The sequence below is a fragment of the Canis lupus genome, chromosome 15 (assembly GCF_011100685.1).
Source record: "Canis lupus familiaris isolate Mischka breed German Shepherd chromosome 15, alternate assembly UU_Cfam_GSD_1.0, whole genome shotgun sequence".
Lineage (NCBI taxonomy): Eukaryota > Metazoa > Chordata > Mammalia > Carnivora > Canidae > Canis > Canis lupus.
In genome coordinates, this window is record NC_049236.1 from 33,351,295 (window position 1) to 33,376,402 (window position 25,108).

General features: G+C 41.9%; 1 protein-coding gene across 1 annotated transcript in view; it reads left to right on the forward strand.

The window, feature by feature from the left end:
* Window positions 1-14,568: 14,568 nt before the first annotated feature.
* Window positions 14,569-25,108, forward strand: part of PLEKHG7 (pleckstrin homology and RhoGEF domain containing G7) — a 78,436-nt gene continuing 67,896 nt past the window's right edge. Inside the window, 2 exon segments of the mRNA XM_038559169.1 lie at window positions 14,569-14,684; window positions 14,959-15,024. Of these exon segments, the coding sequence (XP_038415097.1) occupies window positions 14,569-14,684; window positions 14,959-15,024 (182 nt within the window).

Genomic DNA, 25,108 nt, shown 5'->3' on the forward strand with positions numbered 1-25,108 from the left:
AATTATGTCCTCATTTGTTCTGAAAATATTTTATATACTTTTAATAAAAATATGATACTTATACCATTAATTGACTTCACTTAATTATCAGTCCCAAAGGTTGGAAATGTAAGAAAATCCCCATCTTGGGGGGCTCCCCATTCCCTTGTTGTGGCTACTACTGTGCTTCCTTCACAGAAAAGGGAGAGAAGCAAACACTTTTCCTTCCAGCTTTGGGAAATCATCCTACACCATAGGCACAGCCCAAGATGGTTTCCTGCAGAACTGCAGGGCCGTGGTGGAAGGTGGGGAGGCCCCAAGAAAGCACTGGATCTGCCCTTCCAAGGCATGGATGGACAGTCTTGCCTCCACCCCCTACTATCCAAGAGACTCAGAGCGAATCACTGAAACCTTTTGTGCCTCTAAATGGCGAATTATTGTCTTTATTAGATCTTTGCTTCTGAGTGGATGTTTGAGGATGAAGTGAGATAATTCATGGGAAATAGGAAGTAGTAAATAAATAAAATAGGAAATAGGAAAGCAGAATGGATTCTTCAGTTGTTCTCATACTATCTGTAACATTATAAAGCTTGGAGAGAAGTGGGATGTATACTGTTGAAGCATAATGTCTGCTCCCTGAATCTTTCGTAAGTCCAAGAATTACACAGGCGATACCACTCAGCATGGTGTACTTATTCAATTTACAAGACAAGTATCACCAGAAGATCATTTTAGGATTTCATTTTTTTCTTCCAAAAATGAGTTTCTTTTCTTCTAGTAATACTGATTCGAGATCTCTATCATACAAAAATCACAAGGCCTATTATATGGGCCTGTGGTTATAATCTATTGAATGACAGAGGTTGTTCAGAGCATCCGTATTCTCAGTATCCCCACTCCTGAGAGGCAAAAGGATGTGGTGAAAAGAACAAGGTGTTTGGGTTCACACTTGCTTTAAATTTGCCTTGGCCACATGCTGTGTGCCCCTGCAACAATGATTTTACAGTCTCTCTGGGCTTTAGTTTCCTTATCTGTAAAACAGGAAGCAGAGGGAATTAATAGTTCAAAAGAACTCATGAAACTTTCTTGAGAATGATCTAGGAGATAAACATATTTGACAACTCCTGGGACATCAGTAATCATTATCATTTTGCTAATAGGAGTGTAATATCTACATAGCATAACATTCAATTCCCTCCCCTTCCATCTAAATTTGCATTCACTATATCTTCACATAAATTAAGGAATTTTAGTAGTTTTTTAATAGTCGTCACCTTTGTAGTTGCAAAAAACAAACGCTCGTTCATTTACTCTTCATTAAAGAACATGAGCAGGGCCTATGGGAGAGGGAATCAACATAGATTTGTTACACCAAACAATAAGCTCTGTCTCAATTCTAGAGAGAAGACCCCATTGTTGGGATGATATAGGCATTTGTAAAACCTCTTTAGTGTCTATTGAATCAGGCACGTGCAAATGTGCTTATGGCAGCAGGTAGTGGCCAAGCACACAGATTTGTGGGTCTTGAATAATGCTGTTTGCTTGTGATTTCAATGATGAAACATGTGATTCTGAAGACTTTTATTGCTCTATGACAACTCATCAAACATGGCCATAATAGCAATCAAGGTATAATAATAACTTTAGAGACACAATTTTTCATCCCACCTCATCTATATCTTAGATAGATCTCTTAGATCATTGCCTCCTCCTCTCCCTCCTGTCCAGTCCCCTCTCACAGAGGAGGACTTCATGTGCATGCCCAGGCTTTTTCTTTTCCTATTAAAGCCATATATTCAATCCTCTACCATACCTCTTCCATCCCTAGATCTATATCTTCTCTCCCCACAAAATAGACTTGAACCATGAAACCATCTGCTACCTAGAACCCCCTAGGCTGGTCAATTTTATTATCTGTGGTTACACATCATTTTGTGTCATGACCCTCCTCGTTGGATGAGATCACTGGCTCTTTTTGTCAGCCATCCCCAGGCTGACCCTCTGTTTACATATGATCCAGAGGCAGAGATTTGACTGTAGTGACAAGGATGGAGGGAAGGGTTGGTTTGGAGCCAAAGGTTGCTCAACTTGAGCACTTTCTCCAAACTAATTCCTTTTCCAAACTTATTAGGCAAATATGTTGACATAATTATTGTTAAGATGGACTAAGCATCGTCACAAAAAAGAATGTAAGGGAAGAACTGTAGACGGATGGTAGTTAACATTCCATCAAAAGGGGGTCCCTTTGGTGCTTGCTTTTCTGTCACTCATCAATGACCATCAGCCCTGGCCCCACTCTCAAGGCTGAGAGACCTGTGTTATTTGTGTGTTTCCTCCTCTGCTGTACGAACATGTCTCTGCTGTGTTTGATATTGGAATGAATTTTTAATTTTCAAAAACTCATCAAAATAAGATAAGATAAACTACATTTACATGCAGTTTGTTATGCTTGCTAAACACCTTTTTATCTTTAATACCTGTGTAGTGGGTATATGTCTCCTTATATTGATGAGGAAACTCAAGTACATGGTAGTGAAAGAATTTACTTAAAGTCGTGCCCATCATTAGAATCCCATCCCTGGACTGAAATTCCAGGTCTCTGGCAAACATAAGTTAGCTCCCAACTTATGTTGGGATTAACACAAGTTAATGGGTCTTCAATTATGAACTATATTAAAAGCGTCTAAAAGAAACCAGACTAAAGGCAAGTGAATATTTTAGGACTTTTCTATTATTATTTTCATTATTATTAATGACCCCCTGGCGGGATATTTTAGGATATTGATGAGCCTTGACCTTGGATGCCACACCATCATGCAATTATTAAGTGTCAGAAGAATTGATAGCCTTTAGAAAGTAACAGCAAGGCTGAAATTAACTCCTAGCCAGCATGCAGTTGACAGCTGCTGATGGATGAGAAGGAGTTCAAGAAAGATGTCGTTGCAAAGGACATCACATGTTCCTGCCCCCTGAATCTACCAAATCAACTTAATTTAGCTCAGATTAGCTTCTGCGCTTTCCCCACTATCACTTGAACTATGGTGATAGAAAGAAGTAAAAGCCTTTCCTTCTTCTTCCATTGATCACTGAACTGAAGGGTACTGATGTGTGGATTCCCTTGTTCAATATAAAGAATTGTTGAACTTGGAAGAGATTTCACAGCCAGTTGGAGTTCAGAAGGCTCCACTGTCTTCTGATTTTGTCAACATGATCTGAATGTTAAGTTAAAAACAAGTAATCCAAATAAAAATTTGGAAAGGGAAAAGGAGGGCAGGAAAAAAATGTCCTTTAACACAGGGAATTTTTTTTTTTTTTTTTTTTTTAGCTCTAGAAGACAAACAATTCCTGGAAGAGTGGGTTTTTTATATCAAAATTAGCTCTGGCCTTTGACTCCTTTGGCATATTCCTTCTGATGACTCTTTTAAATGGAACCTCTACCACTGTGGGGTGATTCTGAGCCCCATTCCTTGGCTACAAATCAGAGACTCTAGTCTCCAGCTCTTGGCACTTGAGCTGGCACTCCATTCCCATCCCTTCTGGCAATTCTCTACTAGATCTAACCTCTTTTGCAAAGCTAAAAACCCAAGGGATATTTTAGAAAAAACTTGCAACATTGGCCTGCAAAGGGCAGTGTGGTGCCATAAGCCCTGGCCAGGACACAAACAGAACCTGAAAAGACATTTAGCCAGAAAACCTCAACCACATAATCGTGAAGATGATTATGACCTTCTCAGGATGCCACATATTTCTTCTTTGGGGAGACTCTGGAAACTGTGGAGGAGGTGAAGTGTGCAGATAAAACCATCTTGCTGTTTAGAGATGCGGCTTCTTGCTGAGGTATTGGATGTGCCTGCCAGTGGTTAAAGGAGAAAGCAGTGCCCCGAACCAGACACAAAATAGGAAACTAAAGATGGAAAGTAATGCCCTCCAAGTGCCTGGACCCCTATGGCTCCTCGGGGAGCTGTGGTCCCCATTCTCCACGGCTCCCCCTGGGCACTGTGATCAGAATCACAGAGCAGAGAGGAGTCTCCGGACCCATAGTAGGAAAGTGAGCTTCCTGCAAGCATTCCGGGAGGCTGGGTCAGGGGGGAATGCAGGAGAGAAACTGGGAGCAGTTCCAGGGCTAGGGAGACCTGCCCATGGGAGTGGTGGTAACAGGAGCTTTCGAGAAGTTTGGTTCTCTTCTATCCTCCACCCCACTTAGACTCCCCACTTGAAGAGCTTCCTCACACTCTATTCTCTGGCCCTCATGTTTTCTACCATACTTTCAACCTCAGCAGACCCTCCTTGTCCCGCTTCCCTTGGTCATTCATCTCTTCCCTCTAGTTTGATGGTTGGGGGCTTGCTGGTCATTGTTCCAAGCCACCCAGGCCCCCTCTTCTAAGTCGTAGGAGTAATTAACTAAACACGTAAGTAAAGAAACCAGATCAGCCTTGATCTCAACCAGTCTCCAGATTTTAACTCTCCTGGTGAACAGGCCCCCCAAACCTGAGTGTTCAGGCCCAAGACTGTCCCACAGGCAGGTCCGCTGGCTGGGCTCTCTGGTCAACATCTCCACCTGAGTCCCTCTGAGCAAAGGGCACCCAGAGCCCCAGAGCCCCAGAGCCCCAGAGAGCCATCCTCAACCTACCTGTGCCTGTGCTCCTGACACAACACGATGATTACCGTCCATCCGTCAACTACACAAACACTCCAGCCACCTGTGATTCCTCAGTCTCCCCTGCCCCCAAATATCCACATAATTGTGAAACATCCTCTCCTTTGAATCCACCTTCTTCTCTCTCTCTCTCTCTCTGTGTGTGTGTGTGTGAACCGTCCCACAGTCACAGAACTCTCTACCTTTCCCTTGGGTACTGAACAACCTCCTTCTCAACCTGCATCTTTTCCTACCACCACACCTGCCAGTGTAGGATGAGCATTCAATTTATCATCCAGGATATTTATGAGTGAAAAGGGCTGTATTCATGATTGCCTCGGGACAACAGGTATAACCCTGGTCTATCCTGGGTATATGGTCACTGATCCTACTACATCCTTCTGACAGACTGACCCTCCAAAGGCTGAACTCTGGTACTGCACAGCCTGGATGAAAACCTGCACTAACTCACTGGTGCTTATCAAATGGATTCTTCTTCTTAACATAGCATTCAAGAACCTAGTGTTCAAAGCTCTGGCCCCAAAAAGAAATAAAAGAAAAAAAAAAAAGCTCTGGCCCCTGGGGCACCTCGGTGCTTCAGTCACTTAAGTGCTCAACTCTTGATTTCAGCTCAGGTCTTGATCTCAGGGTCCTGGACTATAGCTCTACATTGGGCTCTACCATCAACCGGGAGTCTTCTTACACATTCTCTCTCCCTCTCTGGCCCTCCCCCTGCTCATGCAAGCTCTCTTTAAAATAAATAAATAAATCTTTAAAAAAATGCTCTGGCCCCAGCCCTCCAGCCCTCCACCCCGTGTTTTCTCACTACCTTTCTTCCTTCCCTGCCATTCCCACTAAACTCAGGAGCCTATGCTGTCCTTTCCCCAATGTTTGGCTTTTGCCTTTACCTTTGATAACTCCCCTCCCACTACTCCACTTCTTCCTAATATCCAACTCTTAGTGAGTTTTCAAGGTCCGCTGTAAAGACCACCCCTTTTAGGAGGCCATTCCTACCGTCAACATGGCAGCTCTGGAATCAAGCTGTCTGGGTTGAGATGGCAGCTCATCCACTTACAAGAAGTATGGCATCAGACAGCTTACCTCTGTCTTGTCCTCCTCATTTGTAAAAGCTCAGGGAGTTGTTATGGGATTAACTGAGTATATACTGAAAGGTGTTTAGGGTGGTATCTGACCCACAGAGGGTACCTCACAAATGTGGGCTCTCATCATGGCTTCCAAATCTACCTTTCCTGTGTAGGTGCAGAGCCCTGCTCTTTCTGGAGCCCCCAGAGGACCTCCAGCACATTCTACTCTGTCCTTCAGTGTTTTCCAAGATGAAATATGAAGAGTCTTCATAACAGTAAACAAAACAAAAGCAACAGAGATGGTACTTCATTGGTCCACCCCACCTGATGGGTAGGCCCTCCAAGTGGCCCATGTGACTCCCAAAGAGTAGTCAGAATTTTGGAGGAGGGGTCCCCTCCTGGACTTCACCATACTGGGAGATGGGGCCATAAGTGAATAACCCATCAGCAAATACAGCTGCCCTGAGCACTGTGCATGACAGGCATGGTGATGACAGGAAGCCCAAGAGAGTGACAACAGAGCTGAAGGAAGGTGAGGTAGGATAACAAGTGGACGTGGGAGGGGACAAGGAAATTCTCCACAGGGAGGGAAGCTTGTGTAAAAGTCCTGTGGCAGGAAGGACCACCTCATGTTCAGGTGGTCAGGGAGTGACAGCACTGAGAGCAAAGGACAGTGTGGAGTGAAGTGACAACAAAAAAACTGGGAACCCAGCCACCAGAGCCAAGCCTTGTGAGCCTTGTGGAAGAGATTTCACTTCATCCTGAGAGTAAGGGGAGTCACTGAGGGGTTCTGAGCAGGGACCTGGTGGCACACTGGTCTTCTGAAGCAGTTGCTCTGGCAAAAGCATGGAGGGTGGAGGGTCGTGCTAATCTAGAAAATGGACTTAATCAGAGGGAATCTGCTTCCCTTCTTATGAGACTTCCCGAAGGCTACAAATTGAACACACGTGGTGAATCTCTAGGGAGAGGGAGGGTTAAGATGCAGATTTTCATAAATCTGACCCTGGAACTCTATTTTTAATTCCTGCCATCTATTATCATCTCCTAAAATGTTGTTCCTGGGAACCCCAGTTTAGGAAACACTGATTAGGCTTATACTAGAATCCAGGCCGTGTATGTGAGCCCGAGGGCTCCCTCCGGGCAGGCTGACTCACTGGATTTTCCTCGTGGCCCTCAGCTGCCGGCTTCCCTTGCAGCATTTGTAAATGACGGTCCCAACCACACTATTATGAGGGCCATCGTCGTTATTTTTACTCTGAGTTACTATTGACTCAGAACTTGCTACAGGTGCTCGACTCGAAGGGTTTCACATATCTCATTTTTTCTTCATAGAGTCTCTCTGAACTGAGGGGATCTTTAGCAAGTGCAAATAAATTTCCATGTGGCTTTTTCGCAAAGACTACTGAAGCCACTCAACGACAACCTTACATTCTTAGCAATTAAGTTCATCTACCTTATGTTCCTTTCCTATTTTCCTTTCTTCTTTTCAAAGTGGCAAGAGGGGAGGGGAGGTGGGGGCATTTTGAAACCATCAGCAAAACCATCCTCTGTAGCATCCTCTGCCCCTGTGAGGTGTGGCTTTTTGGTAACACTGTAATTATAATTATGACAAAGTTGAATGGCTAATTTTAGAAACTGTTTTTCCACAAAGCAGGAGTGAAATGACAGCTTGCTCACAGATGATGAGATGATTCAATATGCAAAGGACTTTTATTTGAGAACCGGGAGCTAGAAGATTTAATGATCAGATACTAAAATCCCTTTTCACCACCTGCCCAGCTGAGGCCCCTCCTGAAGCTCAAGTCCCCAGCAGGCAGGCAGCCCCCCTCCTGCACCTGGGGCTGCTCTCCCTCAGGCCTGGATGGGGAGCCCACCCCACCCTACCCCCGCTGTCCCCAGGGCTTGCAGTAACACCATCTGCCTCCAGGAGTCAGACCCGCTCTATATGCTCTAGAGAAAAGCACCACAGATCATTTAATCTCCAAATCTGGCCCAAATCGCCCCACAAGAGCTCTCCTGAGAAAGAGAGAGTTGGGACCCAATAAATGGATGCTTGCACCTTCATTCTTATCTTCACAAACACCTGGGCTGGTTCCCAGCAGCTGACTGAATGATGATCATGATAATTGGCAGAGCGGGGAAGGGGAGGCAAGGGGTGTTGAGAAGTGACACTAATATCTGTGTGAAATTAGTTTAAAAATGCAGATAAATAAAGATCAAACTGGCAGGTTTATTACTGATAACAGCTAGATGGAAAAATGCGACTTTAGGCTTCCCCCAAATGCCACCACCCCCACCTTGCAAAGAAGAATTTACCCCCCCAAAACCATACAGCTCCCCACAAACAAGACAGACTCTGCCTAGATGAGCTTTCAGTATAGTAACAAGCAAGTGGAAAAACTACTCCATGTGCAGAGGGAGATGAGTGTGCTGGGTTTCTCCCCACCCTCCCCCCACCCCCCCAGCCACCCTAGTCTTTCTAGAAAGGAGGAAGTGTAGGAACAGAGAGAAAGTGAAAATCTTCTTCTGGATCTTTTTATGTCTGGGAATTGGGGTAAAAATACCCAAAAAATCCCTCTACCAAGTCATGAAATGCAACATGTCCATTTTCCACAGACATAATCAGCATGAGAACCACAACAGTAAGGACCAACCCTTTATCTAGACTATGACCAAGCTCACATCAAGGACAGAGCTCACATCAACTCGGGGGGAGGGGGCAGTGCAGGTGCCAGTCCCCATTTTACTGGGACTTTGTGTAGTGGGACTTTGTGAGGCTAATTGACATGTAATTTACCCAGTTAGTAAGCCAGCACTCACCTTCATCTCGAACCTAGACCATTTTCAACCCCTTGGCTATGGTGCCCTGAAGTAAATCCAAAAGGTCTGATCTCCGTAAGAATCAGCAGTTCTAACAGAAATGCTCTTTGTCTGGAATTATCCACTATAAGATAAAGTTATCTAGAAGTGAGTGCATCTGACTCCCAGGGGTCAAGAAAGCCTTTCAGTGGTTCGGGCCCATGTTAGACCTTGTGAAGCTGTGGGGCTGCTTCCCAGCTGCTTCCAGCAGAGATGCAATGCATCAGGGCCTGATAGCCTGCTGTGCCAGCTGCCCCCAACCACCAAGGACGTGACCTTCAGAGTTGGAATAAGAGCCAAGGGCTGGAGACATTACTTGCAGTAGCAGGATAGAAGTCCCACGTTTGCTTCATGTGGAATGTCTCAGAGGCCAATCCCATGAGGAGCCCATCTGGGCTCTCCTCCCTCCTTGAGCTCCCCTGCTATGTGATTTGGGGCGGGGGGGAACGTTTCCCCACTTTGTCACATTAAGCAAGAGGAGTATCCATAGGTGTAGCAGATGGGCTCTGAGGTGGCCCCTTGGTGAATCCGACCTCCTAGCACTCATGCCCTGATGTAATCCCCTCTTCCTGAGGGTGAGCTAGACCTAGCAACTCACTTCTGAGAAAGAAACACAGCAAGAGTGGTGAGGTGTTACATCCCAGATTAGGTTACAAGAAGACTGTGACCTCTGTCTTGGACACTCACCACCACCACCACCACCCCTGCCACCGTCCTGGTTCAGCTCACTCCAAGTGAAGCCAGCTGCTGTGTTATGAGCTGCCTAGCGAAAGGCCCACTTAGCAGGAACTGATCTAGCCAAGAGCCAGGAAGGAGTTGAGGCCACCAGCAACTGTGCAAGTGAGAGTGGAAGCACACACTCTTCCACTGGAGCCTCAAGGTGATCACAGCCCTGCCCAACACTTTGATGGCAGCCTCTAGAGAGGCTTGGGTCAGAGGCTCCCCACTGGGCTGCCCCAGAAGTTTTTTTTTTTTTTTTTTAAGATTTTATTTATTTATTCATGACAGACACAGAGAGAGAAAGAGGCAGAGACATAGGCAGAGGGAGAAGCAGGCTCCATGCAGGGAACCCGATATGGGATTCGATCTTGGGTCTCCAGGATCACACCCTGGGCTGAAGGCAGCCCTAAACCGCTGAGCCACCAGGGCTACTCTGCCCCAGAGTTTCCCACAGAAACTGTGAGATAATGAACATCTGTTTGTTTGTTTAAGATTTATTTATTTGAGAGAGAGAGAGAGCACACACACATGCAAGCAGGGGTGGGGAGGGGCAGAGGGAGAGACAATCTTTAGCAGACACCCCTCTGAGCACAGAGCCTGATGCAGGGCTCTGTCTCACAACCCCGAGATCGTGACCCGAGCTGACATCAAGAGTCAGTTGCTCAGCCAGCCGACTGAGCCACCCACGTGCCCCAATAAACATTTGTTTGAGATCACTAAATTGTGGGATAATTTGATTTACGATTGGGAGATACATCCATAATTGAGCACAAACGGTGACCCTAAATTCTTCCAAAAGATCCACCTTGTAATGCTCTTCTCCCTATAATGACCTGTGGGGGAACAGTGGAACTTTTGTAGGTCCCTGATACAGTGGGAAGTGGGACTTGGTGAGCTGAGCACTTATGATTTCAAGTATAAAAAGCTTTTGCTCCCTTATATGCCCCCTCTGTCTAGCCCAGCACCTGACTCTTCCAGAAGAGCAAATCATATCTCATGTCATCAGCTTCCTATCTAAGGACCTCTCCTGCATTATTAAATATCTTTTTTCTGTGTGTTTCTGTTCTATCTATACATAAGCATATATATGACATATTTTCCTTATATATTGACACAAACTGTCAGCTCAATTATAGGAATGAATGAACAGGACTGCATCAAAATCTACTGTATGCACTCAATAAAGATGTGAGTCTATCCACAGAGAAACTGCAGATTCACTGTGCTAAATGGTAAGTGCTGTAGTGAAAAAAAAGGAAGGAAAATTCCCTTCACTTTACTAAGTAGCAGTGGAGCAGGTTTGCATCATACGTGACAATGTATCTCCTAACCGAGTATGAAAACAGAAATCATTAAGTGTAATTTCATCACCAAATAGTTGAATCATTAAGACTTATTTTCAGCATCTGTGACTTTCCCATTATAATCACCTCTCCATGAATTTTATTTTCTTCATATAAAGAGATAATTTTTGCAGACAAATGCTCCCTCGCTCCCATTTGTTCAAACTCGACTCTCAAACTCTGAAAAGCTCATGGACACGTTTGGCGCTGGAAGAGAGAGAATTAGGATTCTTTGCAAATTAACCCTACTATGAAAAGGCAACTAAGGCTTCCATGGTGGGTCAGAGGGATGACCACCACCATGAACAAAGAATAAGATATTTCTGCTCTCATATCCACATACACACACGTGCACACACACACACAAGTACACACTCAATCTCTTCCCCTGAAGTAGTGATTTTTTTCCCAATTAATATTTGAACTGCAATAAGAATTTAGATCTCAGGGCATCATTGATTACTGTGGTGATGCTCAAGAGCTCCTGAAATACAAATGATTTTTCCAAAGCTGGATAGACTCTGTAATGCCAGAGGTAGCCCAACATCAACTTCCCCAGAGGAGAAAACAGATATAATATCTAGATTCACAGGGCAAATGAGGCACTGACTTTCATGCTTTAGGGATCACATTTGCACGTTCCAGAAAACAAGCATTGTGAACAAAACTGCCACCAGATTGACCCTTTTCTCATAATGCTTCGACTTCACGCAATTTCAGTCTCATTAGAGCCATCTATGCAAATAAGATGGAAAAACAGACCCTCCAGGTTCCCATTAAGAACCAGGGGACACAGTGTGGCTGCCAGTGGTGCTTGCTCACATGTAGCTGCTGGAGACGAGGGCTGGGACCAGGTGATGCTCTGGTTTCTTAGCTCTGCAATTCCTCTGCGCATAGGAGGCACTCCATAAATCCTTGTAGAGTGGGACAACTAAATTTCATTTTCACAACAAGCTAGGGATTAGAGCTAGTGTTTTTCCATTTTGCAGATGGGAAATCAGATTCATGGGAGGAAATGCCTCAAGTTAACATAGCTAGGAAATACAAAATCTGGAAATCAAATCTGGATCTTTTCACTTTTGAGGTCCTGCCTCTTTCTATCATGAAGTAAAATTGCTCCACAGATGGCATCATTATTTCTAGTATCGCATCAGAAGATCTTTTAGATGAACAAAAGGTACGTGAGCTTTGCCTTCCAGGAGGATGTCATTTAGGAAATAAAATAAGATCAGTATATAACTATTTGCTGCAACCTAAATGAGGTTGGCTTGAGCCACTTTCAAGGTTCAACGCCGGTCCCAGATTTTTGCCAGGTCCAGTGGGTGTGGTCACATCCAGGCTCTTGCTTTGCTGCCCACTATAGCTCACTTTGGTTCCACACTGCAACAGGCAGACAGACATATTCACAACCACACACCAAAAGAATGTCTGGTTATAACAGACTTTACTGAAGGGTTACAGAGGTAAGGTTAACATCTGGTGTGCGTTCCATTAAACTTGCAGCTTCAGGTTAGACATTAAGTTTCTCTGTTCTTAAGATGCCTTTTAGCCAACCAAGCATCCAGGAATTTTGGCCACTTGACCCCTGAGGAAATCCAGCCACAGTGCTTATCTGGCCACCTTCTTACTACCTTCGTACACATGCCCCTCTCGCTTCTCTATCCACTCTCTCCTTCCAATCATCTTTTCAAAAGCACAAGGCATTCATCTCATTGTCTCCTTCATTGGAGAATAACCATCACCTTTGTTCTCTGGACTCCTGCTGAAGGCAACACCACCTTTTCCTGCAAGTCCCTTAGCTGTGCATCTGTGGTTTTTCCTCCCTAAGAGTTATTCCAGGACCAGCTGTTAAAATAATCCACTAAATACCTTACTACAACTGTATTATTCCAAGGTTGACCTAAGAAGCTTAAGAAGATAAAACAGAATTTTTAGCTAGAAAGGAAAGGATCACTTCCGGTTATAGATACTGAAATCTGAAGGGAGGAGGTCGGATTGCAAAAGGTCATCCCCACGCAAAGGGGACAGCATAAGCAAAGAAGAGGCATGGTTATATCTGGGAAAGACACTTGTTCCAGGACCCAGGATTAAAGGGAGAGAAATGGGGAAAAAAGATGGGGAAAGCGTTCTGGAACCAGAGTGTGGAAGGGTTTGGAGAGATCGCAATTTCAATCCATAGGGAGCAAGAAGCTATTTTGGAGCAGGAAATTATTTTACAATCTCAGTGTGGGGATGAGAAATCGAGAAGATCATTTATCAGCACAGAAATAACTTTCCACAATAGCAAAGAAATGTGCATGTAGAATGAAGCAAAACCAGCATTCAGGTTCCAGATTTCTCCAGACCTGTCCCTTGACCCTTTAGGAAGCTCCTCAACTGTGATGACCAGAAGGCGAGCACTTTCTCACATCTGCCACTGTTGTCTGTCAACAGTGATCCTCTACTAAGAAAGATTTTTCCAGTGATAGTTTTCCTCCAATTTGGAAAAGAGCAAGGATCTCACCCCGGTGACAATCCTTCTGTGAATAGACTTTGACCAGGAGCAACCAGTTGTGAAGGTGTCTGAGGGCAGAGTATAACCTATTTGTACACCATTTGTGCAGACACTTTGGAGTTGGATGGATTTGAGATTAAACCTGGTTCTACTATTTACCAGCCATGTGACCATGAGCAGCTCAATTAACTTCTTCGTGAGGACAAGATACAATTGTAGCCTAGATTTAATGTGTGAGCCTTTGTCAGACTCATAGAAAGAATGTATGGAAAGTGTCTGGCACACATGAAATGCTCACCAAAGAAAAGCTCTCATCCTCATTGGCATCACCTTACTCTTCTCACTGCAAGATGCTGCAGAGTTGCGCCCTGTGTGTCTGGGTCTCTCCTACTGTACTCTCCTGGGCATCAGGATCCCCACACACATCCCCTTAGGGCCCTGCCTCGCCCTGGCCTTGCTGCTGATGAGACATGGCTGAGCCCAAGTCAGTTCAGCTTTCCGGGTCAGCAAACCCTTCTGTCCTCAGGCCCACCTCCTTTCTCTGTCCACACTCAAACCCTGCTTCTATCGGAAAGCCCTTCCACATCATCTGTGCTTGGCCAAATCCCAATGCTGCTGCATGCAGGATGCAGGGCAGGTGCAGGGAGGAGCAGTAAGACAAACGGGGCCCAGGGGTGCCCTCAAGGAACCCGCAAATTAGCAACAACCATGTCTTAGTCACCATACTGCCTCTGGATCCTGGCACAAAGTACCAACTCCACAATTGTTGTCACTATTGGTGTGGCTTTGGTTAATATTGGAATGCTTGCTAAACTGAGGTAGTAAATGAGTATTTACTTCCAATCCGGAGCTCTTTCATCACATGGAGCATAGTGAAAAGGCTACTGCAGATAGGCAAAGTATAAACCAAAAATGCGTTAATATAGGCTTTTACTGGGATATTTTAGGAGCACAATTTGATCAAAAGTACTGTGGCTGATGAACCAAATGTTAGAAGCAGAATAATCTCTGGTATGCTTATGGGAACTGAGTCTCAGAGATAAGACAGAAATGGGGGAGCACAGTCAGATACAAAATGATCCAAAAAATCTATGAAATAAATAATGAAAAATATTAATAATAAAGATCTAATACATAAATCCATAAAATTGAGCTTTTTTATGACTGTACATTCATTTTGTTTCTCGCAAACCAAAAGCCACTGTGTCTCACTATTTCTTTAGCTCAACAGGTGCTGTGGACTTACACAAGTCTATGCACTAAGACAGTTGTTTAATTCTGATGCAGATGACCCCTTTTGTTGCTCAGACCTCCACAGGATAGAAAATTCTTAAAAAACGGTCAAAGACAAAGCTGCCAGAATAAGTTTCACCATTAAGTTCTCTGGTATCACAGATAGTGGTTATAAGGTCCTCCAATGTCTTGGCTTACCTGAAAAAGGAATAAATGAGGATGCCTGAAATGCTGACTGATGAAGGAACAAGTCATAAAACATCATGGTGGTGTCATCCTCCTCAGCGACACTATGAACGGCTTTATAACGAGGGCTTGGCCAGTGATGGGGTTTGGTGAGAGCACTGAGCTCAGAGTCAGCATCCTGGATTTTAATGCCAGCATCATACCAGAAGCTAAATCATTTTGGGAAAATTATTTAATCTCACTGGGCTTTCTATCCATGACTGAAAAAATGAAGGAGTTTTTAACTGCTGACTCTCTACTCTCCTCCCAGCTTTTGATTCTTTGCTATCTATGGGGCCTAAGAAGTTAAGTCCCCTGAGAAACCTGTGCCAGAAGCAGCAGCTATTATCACCATATTTTCTGTGGTTTTCTCTTTGTTCTCAGCCAGCTGGAAATTTCTGAGACTGTTTTTGCTGCCGGCAGAAACCACGGGAAAGGAAGGAAGCACGCGTGGGAGTTTTGACCAAGGGCATCTAAAAGCTAAAAAATAAAATACGAGAAAAAAATAGATATAATGAGCCAGGATAACACAGCCATAGACCTTCTAATGAGACAATTGTATCTGAAAAACAGCAAAGTAAAACCACATTCAGAACCAAGGAAAACATGTGGGAACAATGAGTGGAGGATGCTTCCATTTCCCAAATCTCTGGGCAATGCCAATATCAGGAGATAACTGTTAGGGCCAAAACTTAGCCAAACTTAGCAAAGCTAACCTTACTTTATGGATCCACTGAACTAAAATTATTTGTGTATCTTGCAACAAATTCAAAAATACATGGTTCAGCTGACAAGAAAATGGGATGAACATCAAATTGATGCTTAAATATTGGGTCTTAAACATTTTGAAACCTAATCATTTGGGAGAATAGCAAGAGTTCACTTGAAATAATCCCAGAACTAAATAATATGAAGGATCTGTCCTGATAAATATCAAGACTTTATTCATATGGTCTTCCCAAATACAGTTTTAGATGAGAAGTGTATATGGTAGTGAGTGGTCATTGAGGTACAGCTGCTTTCCGGTATGAATAGGTTTGTTACACATGACAAAGAGGCCATTATTATGCCTTCTGACTTACAATTTCTGATGTCCTTCATTTAGCGACTGTTTATAGTACATTGATTAAGAGAAACAGAAGTCAGATAAGCTTATATTTGAATTATAGCTCTGCCATTCATTAGCTGAGAGTTGAGTGACATTTGGACAATGTACTTTACTTCTTGGAACTTCAACTTCTACATCTATACAACAAGGATATAATAATGCCTTCCTCATGGAGTTTGAGAAAAGGTTTAGAACAATACCTAAAATATAAAACATGAACAATAAACTGTTTTTTATCTTGTTATTGTTGTTGTTATGACCTACAGGTGCATGGTCCTGGAAGATTTTTTTTAAGTACTGAAAAGTTCTCTGCATATTCGTTTGTGAGTTTCCAGTGACTTAGAAGGGCTTAAACTTGTGGGCCCTGTATGAATTCAGAGTGGAGATGGTTGGAGGAAGCTGCTATGATCTACCAGGGCCAAGATTTTTCCTTCATCTAGGTAGTAAATAGTAGTAGCGACAAGCCATCATGCTAGCTGCTACTCTAGAAACAATGAAAAGACCTTTCTATGTAAACTGAGATTGTTAGCTATTTTCTTCCCTGGAGACATATGCTAAATCTTGTATGAATTGAAACCTAGCTAGACCTCGATCTTCCAATGGGTGCTTCCCTCATCCCATTATTGCCACCCTTAATGACCTGAGGACTGAGACCTAGGCCACACCCACAGGTATTCTTTGTATGGCATAGAAGTTTCTTGCTGACACATTACTGCTCCAGGATGTAGCTTCCCGAATGCCTGCAAAAGCAGATCTTCATTCTTACACAGCCCTAAGTGTTAGACGTTTTTATTTATTTAGAGCCAAAATGTACCTCTCTCTAAATTACAGCCTAATTCTAGTATGAAGCTATTCAGAATAAGACTACTACCACACAACAGTTGTTTAAGTGCAGGGAGGGAGTTCTCTTACACTGCCAGTTGTCTCTTATACAAGCTAAATATCTCCATTTCTTTTAACTACACCTTATTTCTATATTAACTATGACTCTTTGGGATATCTGTGATAGAAACCTAGCTAACCTGGCTTTTAAAGGGGAGAATTTACGACATAGCTGGGAAATTATAAGGGATTAGAATTGGCTTTATGTATCCCTATGCTTTATCTTCCTTGAGTTTACTTCACCTTTTGAGAAGCTGTTTCCAAATCATTGCAAATATGGCTGTGAGCGAAACCCAGTTGATGCCATCTTCATGGCATATGATTGAAGATCAAGCAGCATCTGCTTCTTTGAACCCCAGCCAAAGTCTTGATTGACCTGGATTGTAATGCTTGTCAACTACTAACCAATCACATGTAGCCAGAGTGATAAAGTGTTCTGACTGACCAGCCTTTGTTCTGTGTCAAGCAGAAGAGAGAAGGAAAGCAGCCCCACTCCAAAAAAAGAAAAAGGATACAAATGCCAAAAGTAGGGATAGAGGAAAACCACTCTCATTTAGCAATGTCTTGCTACAAGTTAGGTGACAACGACACCAACAGAGTCATGATTACATTTTTAAAAGCTTGCACAATGGTGCTTAAAGGTGTGAAATAATAAGGAATATATATATATTGGTTTCTGCCCCTGGTTTCTGACACAGAGCTCTTAAAACCCTTGTAACTACCCAAGCAATAGGGGTGCTTGGAACATCTTTCGTTCTAACATTTGGTCTTTGACCCAGGTTCCTGAAAGAGAACTCCTAAATCCCTTGGAATTTTCTAGGTGATAAGAATGTCTTTTGTTCTAATGAGGTGACTCTTGGTGGGCTCCAGAATAGCTCCTGGATGGGGTTGGTCATCAGAAAGACTAGCCATAATTAGCAGCCTGGAATGTTCAACTCCATCCTCTATTCTCTGAGGAGGAAAGAAGGGCCATCATTCCTAAGTTAAGGGCCTAATCTTTCCTAAGTTAATTTGATTGACCCTGTGAGATGAGTTTTTAATGATGCATAATAATCTATCATGGTGACGTATAAAGCCTCCATAGACATCCCTAAAGTAGAGGCTTGGAGAGCTCCCATGTATGTGCTAGGAAATTGATGTACCCCAACTCCACAGAGGAAGAAGCTCCTGTGCCCAGGACCCTTCCAGATCTCACCCAAGGAGAAGGTTGTGGGAACCTCAATTTGTAACCAATTGATCAAGAATACAGGGTACAACCTAGGACTTGTTATTGGTGTCTGAAGTGAGAACAGTCCTGTGGGACTGAGCACTTGACTCGTGGGACCTGATGCTTATTTCAGGTGGACCGTGTCTGAGCTGCACAGAGTTGCAGGACACCCAGCTGGTATCAGAGAATTGGTCGGCATGTGAAAAATTCACATATTTGGTTATAGGGAATTAGTATGAATAGTACCAGTGGTAGGAGAGAACAGTACTAATCCCATCTATAAAGGTCATGACCTAATCACTTTCCTGAGTCCTCACCTCCTATTACCACCATATTTGAGGGTTAGGATTCAACATATGGATTTGGGGGGGGTGGGGGGGACACATGCAGACTACAGCAGGACTTCACATATAATATTTTTTCACAGGGTAACATGTTTCTGTATTACTTATATACATTCAAAATGTATAAATATGTGTATGAGCATGTACACATACACATTCTTTTCAAAAATCTATAAAACATGATGAAAAGCTGCAGTTAGAAAGCGAATACATGAGAAACACATTTCCTTTTTCGTATGACTTTTAAACATTTTTAATATCTAAAATTAAAATATAATAAAGAAAAACTTAAGTCACTTTCAGGGTGTATCCGGTCATATACCCTCTTCTTGAATTTCAATCAGTGAAGGGGGTTGTCTTGTGTCATTTTGATCATTGTCCATTCTGTCAGCCTCCCCATCTATCATGAGACATTATAAATCTGATGAACAGAACTTCTAATCCATCATAAAAACATTTATAAAAATGTTGATTGATACAAAAACGTGTGGCCTTCTATATAGACTGCTCTCCACACTTATCAGGAAGAGTTTTTTTTTAGGGTACAATTTATCTCTGTTGAGATTCCTGAACTCCAGTTTTCCCCATGGTGCTCAGAAGATCTTTGCTTGATGCCATGTTAAAATTAAAGTATATTGCATACATATAAAAAATTCTCCTTATGTATGAAAAGCAGAAAATAAGAATATAAAGCATTTTTGGGGCACCTGGGTGGCTCAGTTGGTTAAGCATCTACCTTTGGCTCAGGTCATAATCTCAGGGTCCTGGGATTGAGCCCCACATCGGGCTCCCTGCTCAGTGGGAAGTCTGCTTATCTCTCTCTGTCTGCTCCTTCGGGTCCCACTCATGCACATTCATTCTCTCTCTAATAAATAAATAAAACCTTTAAAAAGAAGAAAAGAATATAAAACATTGTTTTTTCAGCCAGTGCCATGTGGACCCCTGGAATCTTTCCTAAGTTAATTTGATTGACCCTGTGAGATGAGTTTTTAATGATGCACAAAGGGTACTCCTAGGGTAAAACAAAATGAATAGCCACAAAATATAGTGATCTCAGCTAAAAGAAATAAGAAACAGAACTAAATAATTATAAGTGATTATTTAACTTTCTATATTAACATCAGCCTTGTACACTGACCATTCCCCAATAAATGTATTCACCACAGTATTTCATGCACAAATCAGTTTCTGATTATGATAATCCCTTTAATAATAACCTGAGAAATATTCTTGCATGAAAAGAAAAGAAAAAATAGAATCAGGTAAAGTGCTTTTTGTCATAAAAGTTTAAAAATGATTTTATTTTTATATAATGGCTGTCGGCTGTATAACAAAAAATATGCACATGTTGCATTTTGAAAAATGTTTCCATCCATATAGAATGCAACGGTAATATGATCCATCTCACAAAGTCCCTTTGCTTGAGAAAGATTCATGAGTGCCATTTGAGAAAAATTGGATCCACCTTCTTTCCATTTAGAAGTGACTCTGGCTTATGTAATAAACCACGTTTTTTTTCTCTCCACCCCCCATTTCCTTTGCTGTCCTCAGGAACATTTTCAGAAGATCAGAAGGTTTATGCCTCTCCATTTCTAGAGCTCCTGCTGCTTCTGCTTATTCACCTCCTGAAGTCTTAATTCTCTGTTTGTAACACCACAGTTGGCTACTGTGGAGATAATTTTGATGTAATCACACTAGAATTATGACTTGAGGACAGAGAACACAGAGACATGGATGAAATCTTACAATGGTTCCTAAATCACAACGAAAAACCAAAAACAGGATAATTTTCAACCAACTTATCTGTTCTAGCTTTACTACATTTTAAAATAAAATTCACAGACTCATTTTCCCCCCTAGTGGTCTCTTAAAAATCATTTCTAAGGTTATTATTGCAATCATTAACTTTTTCACAGCCAGAATTCTGACAAGGGAGGCAAACTCAGTCACTTTAAAAATGTCATTACTAAAAATTGGTTGAGTCAAACTGGATGAAATGTGCCAGGTAAACCAGGACTTCAGCGCCAGTCAGAAATGAATTTCACACCTAAATCTCATCCCCACTCTTTCCAAGGTAGATAATTTGCTGCTGGCTGAATCAACATCAGAAGAAATCCATTCATATAAGTCTAAGTGTTAATGTAAGCCGCTGTTGAACGTCAAAGTAAAATTCAAAGCAGCCCACACTACAATTAAATGGAAGAAGCAGACCCCACAGTGCCTCTGTCGGGTGTTGGCAAACACAGATGGGCTGGTACAGAGCCAAAGGCATAAGGAACAAGGAATTGTGAAATCATAGTTGCGACTACTTTTTGAGTTTCTGTGATGTGTAGTTTCTTGGTTTATTTCCACTTTTCCCCACTGGCTTCTATCTCTCAGAAACACCAAAATCATAGTTCAGACCAATATGATGTCAAATAGTAAAAAGGGGGCACCTGGGTGGCTCAGGTTGCGATACCAGGGTCCTAGGATCGAGTCCCATATTGGGTTCCCTGCAGGGAGCCTGCTTCTCCCTCTGCCTATGTCTCTGCCTTTCTCTGAGTCCCTCATAAATAAATAAATAAAATCTCTTAAAAAAAAAAAAGAAAAAAAAAGAGTAAAATGAAAGTATGGTGCAAGTGGTTGTGGATATATCTAGTATTGCTACATAAATAAAAAGTTAAATTATTTTGAAAAGAGTAATTTAAAAGACTGTGGTAGACACAGCCTAATGTGCCACCCCACAGGTCACACTCTTAATTAATCCCCTCCCTAAGAGAGCGGGTTGGAACAACATTTTGCTTCTAATCTACAGAATATGGCAAAGGTCATGGAACATCACTACAGTGTTCATGTTACAAGAAATCTACAAGACTCCACCTTTACCAAACTGGAGGGAAACACTGTCCTGCTGGCCCTGAAGAAGCAAGCAATGGTATGAACTGCCTATAGAAAGGAGCATGTGCCAGGGAATCATGGGTTCTAGAAAGGGAGAGCCTTAATTCTACAATTACAAGGGACTGAATTCTTCTTTCTTTAAAAAGATTTTATTTATTTATTTGAAAGAGAGGGCGAGCAGAGGGGCAGAAAGGGAGATTTCTCAGACACATTCTGTGCTAAGCACAGAGTCCAATGCAGGGCTCCACCTCATCACCCTGAGAAGAAATCAAGAGGTGGATACTAAACCAACTGAGCCACCCAAGTGCCTTCTGAATTCTTTCAATAACCACGTGAGATTAGAAGACCATAAACTCCAGAAAGGAAGGCAGCCAACCACCTTGATTATAGCTTTGTGAGACAATGAGAAGATTCGGATAAGCTGTGCTCAGACTTCTGACCCACAGGAAACTGTAAGATAATAAATATGTATTGTTTTGAGCCACTAAATTTATGGCAATTTGTTATGTAGTAATGGAAAACTAATACGGTGACCAAAATAATATTCACATTGGAAAACATCTGCATGACCACTTAAATTAAGGACTGGTGCCATCTACAGACCAGAAATCTACAGGATTTTATTCTCCAGATACAGTCTATGCAGTTCTGGATTTAAAAAAAAAAAAAAATTATGAAAGCTGCCCTCTTCCTGAGAATAAGATCTGGAAGTTAGGAAGAGGAATTAGTAGACCTAGAGCCATTACCTCTATACCAGTGAAGACCCATTTGTATCCAAAGAAAACATCACTGAAAGTGGCTTAACAATAATGGAAATTTAATGACTTGGAAAAATGTAAATATAGAGAAATGTCTGCCTAGAATCTAACGAGGACAGATTCAGCTACTCAAAGATGTCACTAAATCCCAGTTTCGTTTTATTTTGTTTTTCTAAGAGCACTCTCTCTGCCTTGGTGTCAAATATGTCCTAAGACTAGTTCCTGCACCCCCATGGTCTCAAGACAGCTGACAACAGGTCCCAGGACTGCATGTCTCCTCTTTCAAATCCATCAGGAAAGGGAGTCTTTGTCCCAGTATCTCAGCAAAATTTCTGAGAGTCACATTGATTGGACAAGCTTAGCTCACATACCCATCTCCTAAACAATCTTTGATCTGGTTGTGGAGTAGAGGGGGTTAGTGTTAACCGAGTCATGTGTTCCACTTCTCAAGTTGGTCATGGAATAAGCATGATAGAAACACACAAAATCTAAATGCAAATCACAACTCTTTAGAAAGGGTCATAGAACATGGATCCAGAGAGGCTAGTAAAAAATGTCTACTACAATCCTAACTCAAAATGGTGAAGTCGGCATTGTCCTGAGACTCAAAAAAGAGGAGGACATTGGGAACTCATTGGGAAGCCCAGTACTTAGGACTCTCTCATCTCATCCCTTAAGTAGCATAGGGGCTACATGTGGGAAGGCCTCAGACTTTGTTCCTGCTAAAAGTCTCAGCAAGCAGAGTATTGGGCATAGAAGGAGCTATTGTCTTTGATTCCCACAATGGCGTGAAGCCTAAATGTTGGTTGTGAGTACAGCTGTGGCTCTAGATCCTTCTCCATGCCTTTTAGTCTTCAAAATCAGTAAGCAAGCAATCTGATGATTTAACTATATGTCATTTCTTTCTTTTTTTGTGTTTGTCATTTCTTCCTTCAAAACAAATTCTATTTGAGATATTTTGGCATAAACCCACCAATTATCAGAGCCTAGTTCAACTCTTCCATGGCCATAAATCAATGGCAAGCAAGTAAAAAATACCTCATAGGAACAGAAAATAGAATAAATACAGAACCCAGTAGAATTGTCTACAGGTTGTTAAGAATGAAGTAAAAATTTCTAAGATCAGTAGAGCTACCTTTCTCTAAAACAGAGTTATTTCAAGAAATAGAAAAATTAGAAATTATCTGACTTGTGATTCTTTGACTTTAATTTTTAGACCACAAGTGTACAATTGAATTCATCACATGCCTCAGTTCAGGAAACCTTGAATAATTTGTATTTCAACGTGATTCAAGAAACCTAGAGTCCACACCATGAAAATGGAAATGTTTAGAAAAAAAAATAATTTCACTGGAAATAGTCCTATGTATCTTAAAAGTGAAATTAACGCCAAAGCCATTATAGAAGTACTTAAAAGTAATTTAGACTCTGCAAAAAATAGAATAAGAAAAATAGTAAATGATGTCAAGAAATTCTCCCTAACTACAAGGGATAAGTTAAAAGCAATGAAAATAATGTACAGAGAAGATGAAATATCGCAGCCAATAGATAATAGGTCTCCCTTGAAAAAAGAAAATTAAAAAAGAGAAATAATTGTTAAATAATATAGAAATATTTCTTACTTGGGAAAAGTATTTTGACTAATTGAGAGTACATACCAGATCCTAGGCAGAACTGAACCTACTTTGATATATGCTGTTTAAGCATTTCTAGCTTCAAATATAAAGAATCAATCTTTTTAAAATAAAAATACATAGAAATGAATTTATCAGTTGAAAAGATCACAAATAAATTTAAGAACAAAAAAGTATAAAATATCCTCCAAAGAGCCAATATTCCATTGGTCTCCTGTTTCAAATACTAATGACTGAAAATCATGTAAAAATGTCTATAGACCCTTTAGAGGAAAATATGTGCTGCAAGGATTCCATATCCAGGATTCATATGTGATGGCAAAATAAAGACAATCTCAGGTAGGAAACAGCTTCGAATGTGTACCGCCTAGCAAACTTCCTTAAATGAATAATTCAGAGAGATTGAGACATATCTAGGGGCATTGAGATTAATAATTTTAAACATGGTTCTCCAGGAGTTTTATAACCCTAAGACCTACAAGAAAACCCAACTAAGAATCTTAGCCTCTTTTCAAACACTAGGGGAAAAAATTTTAGAAATTGGCTTATTTGAAGATACATATTAGCTAGTAAGTCACATAAATAAGTAAGTAAATCAGGATGTGAGCTCTCAGCACACACATACTTTTTTAAGGACACTTTGGACTCAAGCAGAACATGCATAGACAGAAAAATGCACATAGCACAAGGATACCAGTGAATGAATCTCTACAAAGACAACACACCCAGGTACCAGCGCCCAGATCAGGAAATTGAATATGAACATCCCCGAAGCCACACTCCAGCCTCTCCCCAAGGATAAGAACTACCATCCCAACTTGGAACACCCTAGATGAACTCTGCCCACTCTTGCTCTTTATATAAATGGAATCATAGAGCCTGGCTTCATTAAACATTATGTTTGGGATAAAAACAATTGCGCCTTTATTTTCGTAGGGGAACATATCAGGGTATTTGTCTGTTGATGATGGAGGTCCTATTTAAATAATTGACATCAGAGTTTTTCCAGTTTGGGGCCATTATTTGTAGTGTTTTGGGAGGAAATCAAACTACATACACAATGATAAATAGGAACCAATGGTAGCCTCAGAGGCACTGTAGGGACTGGCAGAGAATGTGGTGAACTGGATTCTGCTTGTCGCATCTGACACAGAAAACCCGTCCTCAGATCTACTCCTTTTCTATAGATATGGAAATGATCCAATATGGACATAGTGTTGCCAGATTGGTTAATAAAAATATATTTTTTAAAAAGCTTGCAATCCAAATTTTTCTGTAAAATCTCCTAATTTTTGATGTTGGATTAATTTTTTTTTTTTAAGCTAGAGGACCAATCAGGATGCCGCAGCTGGCAGCCTCAGATGTAGATATCCATGATAGAAGACTAGCTTGCTGGGCTTTAGACTTTGCATGAGGCACATCCCAGGTGACCTTGTCAACAACCAAAATTTATCCTGATCAAATAAGCCAGGCAGGAGGCAAAAGCATGCAAAAAGCTGCCCCCTCTGCAGTGTTGGAGAGAATCTTCATGGGCACAACTGAGCCGGAAAGGACCACCTTTGCTTTCAAGGCAATAGCTTCGAGGGTCCTGAAGGAGAGATAGATCTAGGGCCTGCCCATCCTGCAGGATGCCCCTTCCCCATCCCAAATTCCTCCCTGCTGCTCTTCTCCTTAGAGGTTGTGCTATTCCTACCCCCCACCCCCACCCCCAACGGTAATGACTT